Raw genomic sequence first — 20,211 nt, 5'->3', positions numbered from 1 at the left:
GAGAGGAGGAAGAGCTGAAGAATATGTAAATTAGGCTCTCTACAGACTTTGTAGTAAAGGAGGACTATGGAATGTGCAACGAAGGGGGCCTATATTGTTCCTCAGCAAGAACTAGAGAAAACATCTAGAAAAAAGGCTCCCTGTCAAGACTGATATACTTGTGATACTAGAATAGCATTTCCCAAACTCCAAGCTATTCTTCTACAGAAGTAAATCATGCCTCAGCTGATTTTTTTTTTTTTCTTCAATTTTTTTTGTTTGGGGTTCGAGGATGGGGGTAGCTAGGAGTTATTACTAGACATTATGTCCATGTTGTTTAGCATTGGTGTATGCATTCGGTAATATAGAATATCATTTTACCCCAAACACAGACCTACATTTAACAGCATCTTGGGAGTCTCCTATAGGTGTGGACCACCCGCTAACAGAACTTATTTGCATTGATAATTTGTGATTTTTAAAAAATAACCAATAGCTATTTTTTCCTCTTCAATTTGACACACTTCCTTCTAATTTTCTTAGCTAGATGACTTTAGAATAATGTGGATTATCTTATTTCTGCATGATTATATCACTACAATAAATTTGAAAAATATAATGACATTTGGCTAATTTCAAGACATATTTAACAAATCCATACATTGTCTTAAAAGGGAGGATATATAAACCTGTATTCCATTTCCTCAATAAATTTTCCAGGCATACAGTTATAAGCAAGCACCAATTAACCATGTTATGCCTTTTTTATTCAGTTTAGTGTCTACAATGTAGACAGTACTTTCTCAAAATACTTGCCACATTTCCTTGCATTAATTTTATGTAAATATTTAAAAGTTCAGACTACTTTGACAATAATCAAAATAGTTTACTCTAGAGTTTTGAAACATCCTTCAAGCAAAGTGACAATATACATGCCACAGAAAATATTTTTTAATAACTGTAAAATAAAGTGGAGATATAAGAGACAACTGTTAAATAAAATCCTACTGAGAAAATGCATGGTTTGAAATTTGAAAGCAGTGTTATCTAGCAGGTGAACTTTTATGATTTCACATAGCTCACTTCCTTATTGTCCACCAGATGGATTATGCCCCTTTACCCACAAATGGAGACAGAAAACAGACTTGAAAGCTGTATCCTAGATGAGGCTCCATGCAGCTACATCATGCTCTGTATTTTGCCCAGTCAATGATAGACAGGTGTTCTGTGCAGTGTTCATTCGGTACAAGTCCGGTCCTCGAGATTTACTAGCAGTCCAGGTTTTCAGGATATTCACAATGAACATGTATGAGAGAGATTTGCATACCAAGAAGGCAGTGCAGGGAAATCTCTATCATGCATATTCCTTATGGATATCCTGAAAACCTGGACTGCCAGTAGATCTCGAGGACCGGACTTGGGCAACCCTGGATTAGACCATAACTCCTGGGCTCAGTTGCAGAACTGGTTGCCTGATTGAGTCAATTAGGCAGGAGGTCTGGACTTCTGACCAGCCCAGGGGGGAATACCTTATACCAGAAGGGGATTGTAAAAAAATTACTGACAAGAGTGCTCAGAACTATGTGAAGGTAAGAGGGATTTGTTCCTACCGCACTTTCAAAGGAAGGTAGGCTGCCCGTGGAGAGTAACATTTGTGCTGAGGTGTTCGGCCCAACAGCAGAAGGGAACTCCTGTGCAGTGTGTGATGGACAAGGGGAAGACAAAGCCTGTGCAGAGCACTAGGAGCAGTGCCTAATCAGTGGCAGTCACAGAGCCAAGTTCATACTGGGAAAGGTGAGGGCCTTTTGGGCAGCTGTGGCCAAGTGTGTGAGAAGCTGCTTTTACGGTAGAAGTACTAACTGGATGTGCCAAGTGCTATGGCAACCATTTATGCTGCTTCACATAGGGTTGATTCCAGAGTAAAGTGATGACATTCAGTGCACTCTCAAGCTGCATCATCACAGGAGGCTCCTGTTGATTATAGCAGTGCAGGAATGGCAGCCTTCTTATATGTACCACTGGCTTTATTTAATTCTCCTGTGTTGGCTAAGGAATGTGCTACAAAGGGAGCTTATATTGTTCCTCAGCAAGAACTAGAAAAGACATCTAGAAACAAAGGCTTCCTGTGTTTGAGGTCTACTTTTCCTTTGAATTCATGCTACTATTTGACCAAGCATCTCTTTTACTTCTGTCACAAAGACTAGCAATGCTCCAGGAGGGAACAGGGGAGGGGGGCAGAGAGGCATCATTGCCCTTCTTTGTTAGAGACCAAGGCTTGACCTATAGAGGAAACTATGAAGCCTTATTCAGCTGCAAGTTCAGACACCCAGAAAGCAGGAAGCTTGTTGGACTGTGTTGGGTCACCTTTGGAAATATTGGACTTAGAAGAGCTGCTGGCAATTGAAGGAAGTTGCATTTCTGTGGTCCAGCTTTTTCTAAGGAAGGTAATTTTGGCTATTAGTGCTTAACTTTAGAGATGCAAAGTATCTCGAAGTTTCCAGTGCAGTAAGTCATGCTATCTGGTGATCCTATCCAGGCCCTGATTCAGCAGAAACTAGTCTCAGGGCTCACAGAGCTATGAGAAAGCTTGTCTTTTAGCTCAGAGGGCTACCTGGTGAAGATACCTTTGTTTAGCTCAGAGGGTACCTGGTGAAGATACCTTTGTTACACTAGTCACCTGCCTTGTTCTGACAGAGGCAGGTATAACTCTCAAAACACCTTCAGGATAAGAAGCTTCAGGCATTTCAAATAACAAGTCTACAGGTTGTAGTATATTGATCCAGGGCTGGTCCTTTGGAGGATAAGTGACTGGGCTGGCTTATATAAACTGATGCCTGGCATGGACTCATTAGGACTTCCATCAGGAATATGGCAATGGTTGTTTCAACTTAATGTCTCCTATGGTTCTGAAATTTAGCAACTGATTCCCTTTCCAAGTCTTTTCTTAGTAAAATGCCTTTTAGGGAAAAAAATAGAGAAGCTGGATTTTAGGTTGGTCCAAGTCTCAGAGGTTACTGAAGGACAGGCCCAAGGAAGGCTTGAACTCTGATGCAGGAAAGACTCTTTTTTTGTAAGGCACCCAGGTATCAACCAGACAAGGTAGTTTCTCAGCAGCTTAGATTTCCATACAGGTCTTTGTCCTGAGTAAGTAGGAGAACAAGTACCACAGGTTAGAAGGGCCCTACTATCATAAAGATGTCTAATGGTCTGGAGGTCCTTTCCTAAGATGATAAGAGGACTGTTTATCTCTCATTTTATTGTGATGTGGACCTGGATCAAATCAGACTAATGGGGCTTGTGCTAGAGCTTTTCACTTCCTCACAGTTTCTTTTATACTTCTCCTTGCTGGGCCCCATTGAAGGCACAAATACATAAGATTCCCTGGAGAAGCTGTAGTGATGTGGTAGTTCCTGTGGCTAAAGAGCCACTCCATTTGCTTCCAAAAGGGAAGGTCTATTAACTCTCACACATCTCAAGGGGGCTATCTTAGCTCTGTGCATTCAAGTTCCACATGGAAATGTTGAGGTCTAATAGTGCCACTTCTTCAGGGGCAGTTTCCAATGTCCTTGACCCTAAAAGAAGTGTACCCTCTTTTTCCCATGCTGAAAAGATCAGAGATGCCTGAGGTTTTTGGTGACTGTTTCAAGCTCTAAACCTTGACCTTTGGTCTTGTCACAGCCCCTTTCCCAAAGTAATTGCCATTGTGGTATAGGCCTTGTGCAAGGAAGAAATTATGGTGCACCCACATCTGGACAACTGTCTCCTCCACAGAGCAAATCTGAACCACAGAGATGATGTTTGCTCAGGTAATAAAATTGTGGCAATCCTTTAGTGGGGATTAACTTCAAAATGAGCAACTTCAGTGTTGGCAATACTTGAGATGTCTGTTTCAATCCTTGGGAAGGAAAATATATATTTTTTAACTGAGCAATTATTTCAATGCAGTAGCAAGCTGAGCTCTCTTGGCAAGAAGAGTGCCTTGGACATAGAGCTATATATAAGCCGAGGAATCCAACTGTCTGATCTCAGGTATATTCCTGGGCTCAGATATATATATATGATGTCTTAGGCCAGAGAAGTGGTGTGGACACAGAGCTATGTATTTAATCTTCTGTGGATACTGTAGGTCAGTGTCAGCTTACTGGATCTGGTGAATCTGGCTTGCTAGTGGTGACAATGCATCCCAGCCTCATTGTTTGCATAGTCTGTGTCAGGTTCAGGGACAATGGACATCAATTGAAAAGGAGACCTACTTATAGCCTTGCAAACCTGTGAACTCATAATTTGAGATGAGGCTGGGGTGAAGACCTATGTTAACTAATGGCGGAAGCATGAAGAGCACAGAAGTGTTCTAATGAACAAGGCAGTGCTGGTAAAATGCATTGTAGGCAGACTGCTTCTGTAGGCACTTCTGGATCCAGGGGAATGGGCACTCTCCATCCTCAAAGCTTGCAAAGTCCTTGCAATTCTAACTGGATTGAGCAAGCTTTGGAAGACTAGTTGCTCTGCTATAGCAATTAACTGTTGATGTGTTCTGCATTTTCCCTATTACTTTTCCTAGGTAGAGCTGAATTGGCCCAGACATATGCATTAGGTGGACCAGAATAAGTTCAGGGTAGGAAAAGATCAGAGGCTTCCATAGAGGAGAAGTCTCTTAGCTTTCAGGGACTCATCCTGTTGGAAATTCAGTCTAACTTTGGTCTTATGGCCTGGTCTGGCCTTTGGGATGGCTTGTCTGAGGAAGAAACAGTACTCAGCAGTCCTCAAAGGAGTTACAGGTGAGGAACAGGTTTACTGCTGTAGTATATACAAGAGCTCAGAAGGTCTTTGAATCCCGGTGTGCAGAAACAGCCTCATTTCCACTGTGGGTGTCAATGGTGCTCCTTCTATTCATTCTACAGGAGGGCTTCATGGAAGGCCTGATTGTCAGCTCAAGGAATAGTTCCAGTGATTCAATAGTTCTTTAGGGATTGGCTGGAGCTCCATATACTCATGCAGACTGATTCTGATAGAAGTCTTACCTTTGATCCCTGGTGCATCTGATTGTCCTGGCATGAAATTTTAATTGGCTGTTCTTCACTTGGGGCATCTTCTCTTTTGAAGCCGAAAGCATCTAACTCCGAAGATGACACTTGTGGCTTTTGTTCAGACAGATATTGAGAATGCCATCCTTTTTGCATTTCATGGGAAAAAAAGGACCTCTGTACAGTTTCTGTCTTTAGAAGGGGGTTCTGTTGGTCATCTCATATAGTCAGGTTTCCCTCTCCACTCCATTCCTAGGGAAGCTTAAATGGAGGATCCCTCAGATCTTTGTGTTCTAGATGGACACAGGGCACTGTTCCAGTGTTTATAGATGAGCTTTGATTTCAGAGGTTGGACTGTTTGTCCAGTTTGGATGTACTAGGACAGAATCGGCTGCTCAACTCCACTACTATGCAATGATTTGAGGGAATGGTTCTTCGGCCAGTGTTTTCAGAAGACTTGTAGTCCTTAAGGGAATGTGTATGTATTCAACTCCAGGATTGGTGGCTTCTTGGGCAGAAGGGCACTGGGTCTCTTCAGAAGAGATTGCTAAGGCAGCAATATGGTCACTATTGCATTTGTTTTTGCAGCACTTTAGGTTACATGTATTTGAGAGCGGAAGCAGTTGTTGGCACAGGGATGCTTAGAGCCAAGGCTAGCAAATCCCACTCAGTGTGAAGGACTGATCTGGTGGATAAGGAATGAACAAGTTGGATTTATTTGCTAGGTTTTTTTTTTTTTGTTTAGGCCTACTAGGCCAATCCAGTCTCGCTCCTTGGTTTATGCTGTAGTCTGATTTGCTCTTGTTCATACTTGCATTTTATTGTCATTTTGACAAGAGAGAGATCTATGAGGATGCTGGAATCTGGTGTGGGAATTCTTCTGGCTGCATGAACTGAGACTCCTTCCCTCCTCTCGTTGTGGTTCATCCAAAGGGGTGGTCTATGAATACTCTGTCCACAACACCAAGCTCCACAGCGTACCAATGGAAAGCCAAAAAGCAAAACAAAACTGGATACGAGGTACTTAATGTCATAGTTTATTTCAATGATTCTTCTCAAATAATTTAAACAGTGCAGGTATAGCAAAAACAATCCATACAACACACATCAATGAGTTGTGGTGCGAACCTAACATGGTCCATGTTTCGGCTATGAACGCCTTCTTCAGGGGTACAAATGCCAAATGCCACAACACTTAATTATGCTCAAAGGCATACTATGGTATGTGAATGAGAAAAACATCAGTACAGATGCATGCAGCAACTGCTCATCTATCAATAATCGAAAAACCAACTATTGATAGACGAGCAGTTGTATGTCTTTGAGCATAATTAAGTCTTGTGGCATTTGGCCCCCTGAAGAAGGCATTCAAAGCCAAAACACAGAACATGTTGGGTCCGCACCACAACTCATTGATGTGTGTTGTATGGATTGTTTTTACTATACCTGCACCATTTGAATTATTTAAGAAGAATCACTGACATCAAGTACTACATATTGTTACAGAAAATAGTATATAGGGCAGGGCTCACAAGTGTTTGTTCATTTTCATCAGTGGTAAACAGTTATTCATTCTTTCTGGACTAGGCTAGCAAGACTCAAGGAAAGAAAATTAGTAGGTAAGTCCAAATTTCCATGATGGGGGAAAATAATTTCAAATCCTTAAAATTGGCCTTCCTTAGACTTTTGAGTTGTAGAGGCATATTTTGTTGTGTCATGTCACACAAAACCAATGCACTAGAGAAACTTGTCTAATTTTGATTGTTAAGTTGCTCTTAGAAAATGTATGTATGAATATATATATATATATATATATATATATATATATATATATATATATATATATATATTTGTAAGCATAAGTTTACAAGCTCCTGGCAGAATTTTTAAGATGTGTACCATTTGTGGAAAACATGAGTGATCCTGCAAAACACCATTCTTTAATTTAGAAATACTGGTCAAGTGAAGCTATTTATTATCACAGAATTGTGTGAGTCCTTTAGTAATCATGACAACATCTGAACTCATACAGATTGCCCTGATCAAACATTACATACCCTTGAATGTTTGGCTGATATTATACACGCAAGCTGACATACACAGGTTGAGATGGCAATGAAGGGTGAGTATCCACACCTGTGCCTTGTTTGATTGTGATTATTGTCTGTGTATAGTCAATGAGTTACTTAGCTCTTGATAAATTGTTGTGCATTTCCTATAGTCAATGAGTTACTTAGCTCTTGAGAAATTGTGCATTTCATGAAGGGCTTCACTGACTTTGCTGGTTACTGAAACATGGGGAAAGCAAAACTGTCAAAGGATATGTGAGCAAAGGTAATTCAACTTTATAAATCAGGAGAAGGATATAAAAAGATATCCAAAGATATGAAAATGCCAATCAGTATTGTTCAAACTGATCTCAGAAATGGAAAATTATGGGTTTTGTTAATACCAAACCATGGTCAGAAAGATTTCAGACACAACTGCCAGGAAACCTTGTAGTAATGCAAAGAAAGACCACAAACAATTTCTACTGAAATATGGGCTTCTCTGAAACAAAGTGGTATGGTTGTTTCAGCATGCACAATAAGGAGATACTTGAACAAAAACGGGCTCAATGGTAGAATTGCCAGAAAAAAAAAAAGCAATTGCTGCACCAACGCCACAAAACAGCCCACTTACAATATGCCAAAACAGCACCTAGAGAAGCCTCAAAACTTCTGGAACAAAATAATTTGGAGTGATAAGACCAAAATTCAACATTATGGTCATAACCATAAACACTGTTTTGAGAGGAGTCAACAATGCCTATGAAGAGAAGCACACCATTCATCCTGTAAAGCATGGAGGATCTATTTTTTTTTTTTTTTTTTTTTGGGGGGGGGGGCTACAGTGGCACAGGGAATTTGCTCAAAATTGATGGCAGGATGAATGCAGCATCTTAATTACTGGAGGAGAATTTGTATTCATCAGCCAGAAAGCTGCACAAGAGGCATACATGGACTTTCCATCATGGAAATGATCCAAAACATAAGGCCAAGTTGATCCTTCAGTGGCTGCAGCAGAAAAAAGTGAAGGTTCTAGAGTGGCCATCAGAGTCTCCTGCCCTCAACATCATTGAGCCACTTTGGGGAGAAAGCAAACACAGTTTATGCTTGATAGCAAAAGAATTTACAGGATATGGAGGCTTTTCTCCAAGAAGAATGAGGAAGCTTTACCACAATAGAAAATAAAGGGCCTCATTCAAAACTATTAAAGAAGGCTTCAAGGGGGCAATACACAATACTAAGGGAATGAAAACTTTTCAACAGGACCATTTTATTATTTCCTTTAGTGCAATTTTTTCTACATATCAAACATATAGAAGATTTTTGAAAACCTATTTATATGATAAATTTGTCTAAAAACTATCTTAGAGATGTATTTCAGGCATGTGTTCACGTATGCCACTTTGCTGCGTTTTTTGCAGATTTTCTTGATGTAAACTGCACTGAACAGCAAGGTATTATGGGATATAAATAAAATATATTATGGCTTATTTAATGATTGTGCCATTCTATTATTCATAATGGTTTAATTTGAAACACAAAAATAAAAGAAATGTGTTTTTTCTGATCACTCATTTTCCTTAAACGATACACATATTAAGACATATTCTGCCAGAGGTAAGCAAACTTTTGAGCACAATTGTATATGCAAATAATTACGCCTACTTATCCTGAGAATACAGAATGCACATAGGCATAGCCTTATTCTTAATACTGTTCTGTATGTAAACATGATGACTGGTGAAGATACAGAATAGCAAGAGGATTGTAGCAGCTACTATTCATTAAATATTCATAGGTCACATGGGAAAGGTAGGTCCCCCCCCCTCTCTTTGTCTAGCAAGTCCAAGATTTTCAAGGACGTACTGTTTGACATTTTTCCTTGTGATTACTACAGTCACACGTGTAGAATCTTTTGCACTTTCATGATCCAGCCATGCTCCAGAAAAGAAACAAACTCTTTTGCTGAGTTATTAAATCTTATTTACAAATAAGATCTTTTCTTCAGCACTAACACATTTTCAGAGGAAAGGGAAAAATAAAGGTGGGGTTTTTTGTTTTTTTTTGCACAAATACTGAACAGTTTCTAACCGGCAAGTACAAATCTCCATTTTCAAATTTACATCATTTTAAGACTTTGTCAGCTCTGAGCAGGGAGAGAAAGGAAATGCAAACTCCCTTATGTAACTGGTAATAAGAATGCAGCAGAAAATATGCAATCAGGGGAGCAGCATGAATAGGATGCCTGCACTCCACAGTGCAAATCAAGATACTGATCTAAAAATCAGTCTTACTGGACTGGTAATACTGCTTATAGATAACATTTTACCAAACAGCCCCCTTCCCCCCTTTTTACAAAGATGCATTAGGCTTTTTTATCTCCGGCCGGGGCGGTATTAGCTCCAACGCTCATTGAATTCCTATGAGCATCGGAGCTAATCGCCACTGCTGGCAATAAAAAAAGCCTAACGTGGCTTCACAAAAGGGGAGGAGGGAAGTGCGGTAGCTAAACCAGAACATTATTGCCCCCACAGTTACATAACAATTCAATAATTTCACCCCCTCATCCTTTGATATTATGATACCCATATGATTTTCTCCCCCACCCAATACAATATTGATGATGTGTATATAAGCCGATACACACCATTTGGTTCCTTCATTCAGTTGCACTGTCGAACATACACCATCACTTAAAATGGAAATTCAGCCATTCTTCCCTGGATCTACAGTTTTTCACACAATATCAACTATTGCAGTCAAGAGGCAGGAGATATTTTTTTTATGTTCTTCAGCAAGATGAAGTTTTGCTGCTTTTTGTTTTTGTTTTTTTTTCTTGCTTGCAAGCATAAAAAAGGAATGTATTGTTTCAAGCCTCAGGAATGAGGGTGAATTTAAGGACCATTCCATTCCATCCCATCCCACAATAGATGGGCAATATAAAGGTTAGATTTGTTCTCCATTATTTTTCAGGTTCAGCATATGAATTTCAGTATCATGAAGTTGTGCTTGTGTTTGGTCTGAACAGCAATTCCCACAACAATTAAGCATGGTCCCAGTTCAATGTATGTCTGTGGAGCTTAAGAAAGCCAGTAGACTTACTGTAACACTAGACCAACCTAAGGGAAAAAAAGAAACCATATTTCTAGTGTAAACAAGACCATACAGAAGGATGAAAAAGTATTTAAAAATAATATTCTGTGCCTACATGATGAGTCACATCTTAAAGCTGAATCTTTTATGTCCAAATCCAATAATCCAGAACACAGGGTCAAGCAGCTGTTTTCTGAGGACAGCAGGACAAATATTCTTACATCTGGGTGATGTCATCCTTTCAGATCTTGGTGCAGACGCTACCCAGCACGCTATAAATAAGAGGCTTATGACAGTGGCTTTACCGCACATGCGCAAGTACCTTCCCACCTAATGCCCGAGCGTGGGGTCCTCATAACAAAATAGACAGAGAAGAAGTCTGCTCCCAGGTGAGGGAGGGAGGGTTATAAGGATACCTGTCCTGCTGTCCTCAGAGAACACTTGCTACAGGGTAAAGAACTTCGCTTTCTCCGAGGAGAAGCAGGACGTGGTATCCTTACATCTGGGAATCCCTAGATACCAGACTCACCAAAAACAATTGTACAATAGATTCTTGCAACAGCGAGGCTATCCTGAACCAATCAACATCAAAGTACTGTAAATGCAAACTGGTTGTGGAGGTGCAGCCTGGAACTGAATAAAATGGACTCTAGGAGGATGGAGTTGGATTCTAGACATCAAACTGACTGTCATGTCGGGTATTTTGCTCAACAGCATGCGAACAATAAAAGCACAAAGGCCTGAAGAACAGGGATCAAAATATTCTTTATTCTGATGACCTGACATGGCCCATGTTTTGGAAAGAAGCTTGTGTCAGGGGTCTGTTATGTGCATCCGGCATATCAAGGATAGCAAAGTCTCATAAAATGGAAAATCCCAATTCTTGGAAAATATTCATTATGTATACAACACTAGCCGTGCTGAAATGAATTGAGGAGATTTCAGCGCAGCTAAGATTGTATACATATGAGGATTTTCCATTTTATGAGATTTTGCTATCCTTGATATGCCGGATGCACTTAACAGACCCTTGACATAGGCTTCTTGCCGGGCTCTTTGAATGACATCACCCATATATGAGAATATACTGCCTGCTTGTTCTCAGAGGATACCACTATCCTGTTTGTCCTCAGCGAATGAACTAAAACTTGAAAGTCTAATTCTTGCTTATTTCTAAATTGCTCCCCTATATCTTTTGCCTGAATTCCTGGGAGCAGACTAGTTGCACAAATTTTTGAGGAATAGAGATCCAATTCAGCCATGTTGGACAAAATGGATAAATCACAACCAAGATAATTTATTTAAAACATATTTTAACAAAGTGTAGTTTGGACATTTGTACAGATTAAAGCAATGAAAGTGAATTATCAAGGATTCCTCCCTCCTCTCCCAATTTCTGTGCTCCAGAAGCATAGCAAGACCTCAGTTTTTGGGTGGGTCTGATCCATGTATTTCTACTCTATCCCCCACCGACAACAGTAAATACTTTAGCTGGCAGGGATCCCCAAGCCTTGCCTGCTGAAGAATCCCTTTCTGGAGAACTAAAAAGACTCATCCTCCAAGCAATCAGCACCACTTTTCCAGCTGCTGACACCAGCACTTCAACCCCCTCCCACGGCAAATGCACAGTTCAACCAGCATCCCTAATGTATGCATGAACAGGGGTTCCAAGTGAACTAAGCTTGCACAAAGGATGGGAATGTGTCAACGCTAGCAGTTGGAAATGTACTGACTGCCAGGAGGGTCCCGGCCTAACTACATTAACAATGTGCGTTGCCACTGAGTGGGTCTGAAGCGAAAAATGGTGTGTGTGTGTGGGGGGGGGGGGGGGGGGGGAGGGGCTGTATAGAAAAGCATTTAGGAACATCCAAACAGCCGTATCTTCCTCAGAGTACCTTTTCTTACTTTAAATATTTTGAATACCCTTGAATTGATGGCAAACAGATAAAAAGAGATTAGGTTTTTTACCTTGCTAATATCTTTTCCATTAGATAGGTGTGTCATTTCTGGACAAACGGGTTATCTCCCCATGGCCGTGAACCTGTGCATAAGGAATCCATTTCAGATTTTTTCTGTAACCCTCCTACTTCACTGGGAGTTCTAATGCCATCTACACCTAGTCCCCAAGCCAGCAAGAGCTCTACCGAAATGAGGTGAAGTAGGGACATGGGAAAACTTCCCCAACTAATTAATCTGTTCTGCTCAAAACAAGTAACATAAGAACTATGAACAATCAAACAGTACAACAAACATGCCAACAGAAGCATTAAAGGAACTGAAGTAGTACCCCACAATAAACTAGCAATTGACTATTCTTCCTGGCCCAAAGGGCTTACTGGACTCCAAGTATCAGACCTGGAGAAGAATATTCCTAATGAGACAGTAGACAGGCACAGGAAATAACTGACAGGGCAGGGGTCCAAATGACACACCTAACTACTGGAAAATATATTAGCAAGGTAAGAACCTAATCTCTTTTTCCAGTACAATAGATGTGTCATTCTGGACAAGTGGGACATACAAAAGCAGCTCTAGAAATCTAGGGTGGGTTGACTGCGCTGGCACATAGCATTGAGGACCCAAAAGCAGAGTCCTCTCTTGCCGTCACATCCACCCTGTAAAACTTAACAAAGGTATGCAAACCACCCTACAAATCTCCATCAGAGAAACTACCCTAGTTTCTGCCCACTTCTGGTCGAAACTGCCAACATGGACACAGGGGACTGTTTCCCACAAACAGTGGCTTTACAGATCCACTGGGAAATCGTGGCCTTGGAAGCTGCTATGCCTTGCTTAGCTGGATTAGTCAGCACAAAAAGATGGTCAGAGAGCTTAAACTCACTGGTGACCTCCAGATATCAAAGAACTCTTCTCACATCCAACTTCCTCAAAATCTGGTCCTGTTTCTTGGAGCTTGCGAACAGGAACACCGGATATCAAACTTCAAGTTTCAAGTTTATTAAAATTTGTTATCCTGTCCTATCCGTTATCAAGGTGGCATTACATAATAAAACAAATATTACAAAATACAGGAAACTAAAAACACTACAGACTTTTCATCAGATAAACATCTAAAGACAAACTATCATGACTGACGTGACTAACCAAAGACAAACTGGCATGAGAGGAGGAGGAAAAACTACAATAAATGATAGGAAAGAACAAAAAGGGAAAAACTGGAATACTCTTCCGGAAGCTGTTATAGGGGAAACATCCTCCATGGATTCAAGACAAAGTTAGACAAATTCCTGCTGAATCAGAACATACGCAGGTAAGGCTAGTCTCAGTTAGGGCACTGGTCTTTGACCGAAGGGCCGCTGCGTGAGCGGACTGCTGGGCACGATGGACCAAGCAGTGGCAATTCTCATGTTCTTAAGGATGGAGAAACAAAGAACCCAACCTAAATGGATGAACTAGCCAAGAAGGCTAGTTAACGTCAAGATAAAGGAGGAGTTAAAACATCCGTAGCCCTTTCAGGACCAAGGGACATATTTGTCCCATAACTTTAAAATCCTATAAATTTTGATTGGGATAGTCTACAGTTCTAAATTTGATATGTACGGATTCCATATGATACTGCCTTTATGTAAACAAACTGGTTCCGACATTCATTCATTAGCGTCGTTGCCAGATTGACGAGAAGATTCACTTGCCACACTGTCCATAAGCCAGAAGTGTGATTTTTTAAATAAAAATAATGATATTTCACAAAAAAAATCAATTTTTTGGCATCTGCAAGCCCTTTTTACCATAAAAATGTCGTCAAAACCACAAAAATTGGCCTACGATCCTTATGGTCCTGAAAGGGTTAAAAGGACGGTTATACTGCAAAAGCATCTTTAAAAATCATAGTTTTTAAACTAGACAAATTTATTTGACGTTGTGATCTCTCGTAAATAGTTTGGGGCTGACTTCCAGAGTGATGGGGCAGTGACTGAAAAGATATTATTTCTCATGAAGTTAACATGTCTTAGTGAAAGGACTGCGAGTAAGTTTTGATTAGATCAGGGGTGTCCAATGTCGGTCCTCGAGGGCCGCAGTCCAGTCGGGTTTTCAGGATTTCCCCAATGAATATGCATGAGATCTATTTGCATGCACTGCTTTCAATGCATATTCATTGGGGAAATCCTGAAAACCCGACTGGACTGCGGCCCTCGAGGACCGACATTGGACACCCCTGGATTAGATGAACGAAGAGTACGGTTAAGTGAATGGGGTATAAGAAGTCTATTGATGAATTCGGGAAGCCCCGTTTGTCTAGTTTTGAACATCAACAATGTGATTTTATAGGCGATGCGGTGTTTAATTGGAAGCCAGTGTGCTCTGATCAGAAGGGGAGTAACGTGATCAAATTATTTTGCGTTGAAAATAATTTTACGGCAGTATTTTGAATAATTTACAGACGTCTAAAGTTTCTTTTTTTGTGATACCTTTATAAAGGGCAATGCTATAGTCCAAACAGGAAATAACTAAAGAATGAATAAGAATGTTAAGGGAAGCCTGACCCAGCAACTTAGCAAGTGACCGTATCATGCAGAGCCGGTAGAAGCATTTAGGTACAACAGAACTGATATGGTCGTGGAAGGTGAGTTTCTTGTCAAGAGTGATTCCCAGGAGCTTGATAGTTCTAACAGATTGGACTGGAATGGACTTAATTTCAATAGGAGAAAGTAATGTTAAATCGTTCTTGATAGGAAAACCATAGACTTTGTTTCTATGTTTTGTTTACATTAAGAGATAGCATGTTAGAACTAAGCCAATCGTCAATTTTTCCCAACTTATCGTTAATAATAGAGACTGACATGAAATGCCGAAACTACTTTCGGCAGGAAGGAAGGAATGGTGTGTAAAGAGACTCCAATGTCGGAGATTTTAAGGAAAGGTTCTCTACAAGAAAGAGCCTGAAGTTCCGAGACCCATCTTGTCAAGGTCACAGACACCAGAAAAACTGTCTTGAGAGTCAAGTTCATAAGCATTGCCTCCTTCAGTGGTTTGAATGGAGCCTGGATGAGGCCCAGCATAACCACACATTAAGATCCCATGAAAGGAACGGGGCTTTGACCTGGGGTCCGATATGTACAGCACCCTTCAAAAATCTGGCTAAGTCTGGATGAAATGCTAGTGTAGATATGCAGTCCTGAGCTCTGAAACACGAGAGCCCAGCAACTTGGACCCGAAGGGAAGTCACCTTAATCCAAAAAAGAATACACGAAGAATTAGTTGGTTTATGTTTCCATCAGTAAAAGCATGTAGCAGCAAGAGATTCTTGGGAAGAACCCTTGCATTTCAGGCTGGCACAATGAATTCATGTTGGAATGCTTTAATTTCCCAAGCTCATACTTACTATTTGTTTTGAAAAAATCTTTAAACTTATTTGTTTGAGAAATACTTAATTGTAATTCTATCTTCCGAGGAACATTTTGATGCTTATGCTGGTAATTTATTGTTCATTCATCTCTATTTGCTGTGAACCGCCTTGAACAGAAGGTTTGGCAGTATATAAAGCAATGTTACTTACCGTAACAGTTGTTATCCAGGGACAGCAGGCAGCTATTCTCACTAGTGGGTGATGTCATCAGACAGAGCCCCAGTACGGACGTCTCACAAGCACGTGTTGCTTGTAGAAACTTAAAAGTTTCTAGATGCCCGCACCGCGCATGCGCCGGTGCCTTCCCGCCCGGAGGTCCGGGCGTGTCTCCTCAGTTCAGGTAGCTAGCCTGAGAAGCCAACCCAGGGGAGGTGGGTGGGACGTGAGAATAGCTGCCTGCTGTCCCTGGATAACAACTGTTACGGTAAGTAACATTGCTTTATCCCAGGACAAGCAGGCAGGTATTCTCACTAGTGGGTGACCTCCAAGCTAACCTCAGTGGGATGGAGGGGGAGTTGGCGACTTAAGAGAATAAATTTTTCAATACTGTTTGGCCAAACTGTCCATCCCGTCTGGAGAGAGTATCTAGACAATAATGTGAGGTGAATGTGTGAACCGAGGACCAGGTGGCAGCCTTACAAATTTCCTCGATTGGTGTTGATCTGAGGAATGCTACTGAGGCTGCCATTGCTCTGACCTTATGGGCTGTGACCTTACAAGGAAGTGATAATCCAGCCTGGGCATAGCAGAAAGAAATACAAGCCGCCATCCAATTAGAGATGGTGCGCTTTGATACGGGTCTTCCCAACTTATTAGGGTCGAAGGAGACAAAAAGTTGAGGAGTGGTTCTGTGTGGCTTGGTGCGATCCAGGTAGAAAGCCAACGCACGTTTACAGTCTAGAGTGTGAAGGGCCGATTCTCCGTGGTGAGAATGGGGCTTAGGGAAGAATACTGGAAGTACAATGGATTGGTTGAGATGAAATTCTGAGACCACCTTAGGCAGGAATTTCGGGTGAGTGCGGAGGACCACCTTGTCATGATGGAATACTGTGAATGGTGGATCCGCCATCAATGCCTGGAGTTCGCTGACTCTGCGAGTGGACGTAAGGGCTACCAGGAAAAGCACTTTCCAGGTGAGATACTTAAGAGGGGCCCTGTTGAGTGGTTCAAACGGGGGCTTCATGAGACGGGAAAGGACTACATTGAGGTCCCAAACTACTGGGGGTGGTTTGAGAGGAGGGTTAACATGGAAGAGTCCTTTCATAAATCTGGCGACCACCGGATGGGCCGAGAGGGGTTTCCCTTGTAGGGGCTGGTGGAACGCCGCAATAGCGCTCAGGTGGACTCGTATGGATGTAGACTTGAGCCCGGATTGAGATAGGTGTAGGAGATAGTCCAGCACGGAGGATAAGGAAGCTCGCTGAGGTTCCTTTGATTTAGAAACACACCATGAGGAGAATCTAGTCCATTTCTGGGAGTAGCATTGTCGAGTGGCGGGCTTCCTGGAAGCTTCCAAGACCTCCCTCACTTCTTGAGAGAATTGGTGAGGGGTTACGTTGAGAGGAACCAAGCTGTCAGGTGGAGAGACTGCAGGTTGGGATGAAGCAGTGATCCTTGATGTTGAGTAAGTAGTGAAGGAAACACTGGAAGTGGTACTGGTTCCCTGCTGCTGAGTTGAAGTAGGAGGGAGAACCAAGGTTGTCTGGGCCACCGAGGAGCTATTAGAATCATGGTGGCCTGTTCGAGTTTCAGCTTGACCAGAGTCTTCTGGATCAGCGGGAATGGTGGGAACGCATATAGAAATCGTTTCCCCCAGTTCAGTAGAAAAGCATCTGCCTCGAGGCGATGAGGGGTGTAGATCCTGGAGCAAAACTGAGGCAGTTTGGAGTTGTGGGGAGCCGCAAAGAGGTCTATCTGAGGCGTCCCCCACTGTGTGAAGATTTGGTGAAGGGGGCTGGAATGGAGAGTCCATTCGTGCGGTTGTAGTAGACGACTCAGTTTGTCTGCTAAGACGTTGTTCTCCCCCTGAATGTAGACTGCTCTGAGGAAGGCGTTGTGGCGCACCGCCCAGTCCCAGACTCGTAGAGCTTCCTGGCAAAGGAGGGCCGAGCCCTTGCCTCCTTGCTTGTTGATATAATACATGGCGGCCTGATTGTCTGTGCGAATGAGGATCACCATGTCGTGAAGTAGGTGTTGGAAAGCTTGGAGCGCATTGAAGATGGCTCTGAGTTCCAGTAGATTGATTTGGTGTAGTCTTTCCGCACTGGTCCAGAATCCTTGGGTGCGGAGACCATCCAGGTGGGCCCCCCATGCATAATTCGACGAATCGGTTGTGAGAACTTTCTGATGGGGGGGAGAGTGCATCAGCAAACCTCTGGATAGATTCGAAGAGGTCATCCACCAAAGTAGAGACTGCCGAAGAGCAGGTGTGACTAAGATGTGTTTGGATAGTGGATCGGACGTCTGATTCCACTGTGATGCCAGGGTCCACTGGGGGATCCTGAGATGGAGTCTGGCAAAGGGTGTCACATGTACTGTGGAGGCCATATGGCCCAGGAGCACCATCAGTTGTCTCGCCGGTAGGGTTTGGCGAGTAGACACCGACTGGCAGAGATGAAGAAGAGACTCCATGCGTTGCAGAGGCAGGAATGCTCGGAGTCGGGTGGTGTCCAGGACCGCTCCGATGAAGGGGAGGGACTGGGTGGGTTGTAGATGAGACTTGGAAAAGTTGATCTCGAAGCCCAAATTCTGGAGGAAGTAGGTTGTAGCCAAGGCCGCCGAAGTGACCTCTGGGGCTGACGGGGCCTTGATGAGCCAGTCGTCGAGGTATGGGAACACCTGTAGACCCCTGTCCCGGAGTGCCGCGGCCACTACCACCAGGCACTTTGTGAAGACTCTGGGGGACGAAGATAGGCCGAATGGTAGCACTCGATACTGTAGGTGCAGATTTCCCACCTGAAATCTGAGGAACTTTCGGGAGGCCGGGTGAATGGGGATGTGAGTGTAGGCCTCCTTGAGATCCAGGGAGCATAACCAGTCGTTCTGCTCGAGGAGGGGGTATAGAGAAGCCAAAGTCAACATGCGAAACTTCTCTTTGACCAGAAACTTGTTGAGGGCCCGAAGGTCTAAAATGGGTCGCAGGTCGCCCGTTTTCTTCGGGACGAGGAAGTACCGGGAGTAAAACCCTCGGTTCAATTGGTCTGACGGGACCGGCTCGACAGCCCGAAGCTGAAGTAAGGTTTGGACTTCCTGAAGAAGAAGGGCGGTCTGCGTCGAGCTTGAAGGATACTCTCTTGGAGGATGGTCCGGGGGGACCCGATGGAATTGAAGAGAGTATCCTTCTCTTATGATGGTAAGGACCCATAGGTCCGTGGTTATGGCCTCCCATCGATGGTAAAAAAGATGGAGGCGGCCCCCTATGGGAGAGGCTGAGTGCAGAACGGTGTCGGTTATGCTCCCGGGAGGGGAGTCAAAAGGGCTGGGGAGCCTTAGGTGCAGCCGGTGGCTGAGGTTTTTGCTGAGACTTCTGGGGAGGTTGTCTCTTCGCAGGTTGTCTCGCAGCAGGCGTTTGTCTGGGCATGTAACGCCGCTGGTAAATCAGGGGTGGCCTGGAAGGTCGAGACTGTTGAGGTTTGGGTTTGGGCCGCAGGATGGATTGAAAAGATTTTTCATGATCCGACAGCTTCTTGGTAACAGTTTCGATAGACTCATCGAACAGGTCAGCTCCCGCACATGGTACGTTGGCGAGTCTTTCCTGGAGGTTGGGATCCATATCGATTGTACGGAGCCATGCCAGGCGACGCATGGCTACCGCGCTTGCGGCAGCACGTGCCGAGAGTTCGAATGCATCGAAGGAGGATTGCATCAGCTGGAGGCGTAATTGGGAGAGGGAGGCTACCACTTCCTCGAACTCGAATCGAGCTTGGGTGTCTATGAACGGAGTGAACTTGCGGAGCACCGGCAAGAAGAACTCCAGATAGGACGAGAAAAAGAAATTGTAGTTCAGCACCCGTGACGCCATCATGGAGTTTTGATAGAATTTTCTACCAAATTTGTCCATCGTTCTCCCCTCTCGGCCCGGCGGTACAGAGGCGTAGACCTGGGAGGGATGAGAGCGTTTAAGAGAGGACTCGACCAGTAGGGATTGGTGGGAGAGTTGAGGGCCCTCAAACCCTTTATGGTGCACGATGCGGTATCGAGCATCGAGTTTGCTGGGAATCGCCGGTATGGAGTACAGTGTTTCGAAACACTGCATGAAGGTCTGATCCAGCAATTTATGCAGGGGGAGCCGAAGCGACTCCGTTGGAGGGTTAGGTAAATGCATGGTGTCCAGATACTCTTTGGAGTATCGGGAGCCCGTGTCAAGGGTCACATCCAGATCATCCGCCATTTGTCGGAGGAATGATGAGAAAGACAATTGATCCGCCAGCGTCGGTCTGTGGGACGGGCTGGAGGAGGAGGAGGCCTCCGGGTCCATGGACATCGGGGAGTGGCAAGGAGAATCGGGTACGGGTGTCTCCTCGTACTCCGGTCCCTCCGGAGGGGACACCTCTGATGAGGAGTATCCCATACGTTGCAGTTTTTTCTGCGGTGACACCTCCGAATGGCGTGAAGAGTGCCAGGATGAGTGTCTTGATCGGTGCCCGTCTCGGTGGCGGGACGGGGATCGGGATCGTCTGTGCATCGCATGGTCTCCCGA

The 20,211-nt window shown here is 43.4% G+C and overlaps 1 protein-coding gene and 1 long non-coding RNA gene across 5 annotated transcripts in view; both read right to left on the bottom strand.

The window, feature by feature from the left end:
• Positions 1-654: 654 nt before the first annotated feature.
• On the bottom strand, positions 655-6,807 carry LOC117354188. The gene is made up of 2 exons (XR_004538134.1): positions 2,639-6,807; positions 655-2,603 (listed from the first exon to the last, which is right to left on the bottom strand). It is a non-coding gene; the product is annotated as an uncharacterized LOC117354188 (long non-coding RNA).
• A 1,072-nt stretch (positions 6,808-7,879) lies between these two features.
• Positions 7,880-20,211, bottom strand: part of NMT2 (N-myristoyltransferase 2) — an 88,826-nt gene continuing 76,494 nt past the window's right edge. For all 4 annotated transcript variants that reach the window (XM_033931208.1, XM_033931210.1, XM_033931207.1 and 1 more), the window contains one exon: positions 7,880-10,170. In XM_033931208.1, coding sequence (XP_033787099.1) covers positions 10,150-10,170 — 21 coding nt within the window. In that variant the 3' untranslated portion in view covers positions 7,880-10,149. The remainder of the gene's footprint in view (positions 10,171-20,211) is intronic.

Source organism: Geotrypetes seraphini, chromosome 2 (genome assembly GCF_902459505.1).
Source record: "Geotrypetes seraphini chromosome 2, aGeoSer1.1, whole genome shotgun sequence".
NCBI classification, from domain to species: domain Eukaryota; kingdom Metazoa; phylum Chordata; class Amphibia; order Gymnophiona; family Dermophiidae; genus Geotrypetes; species Geotrypetes seraphini.
Note: the sequence above shows the minus strand (reverse complement) of the source record. Positions and strands in the feature narration are given on the sequence as shown.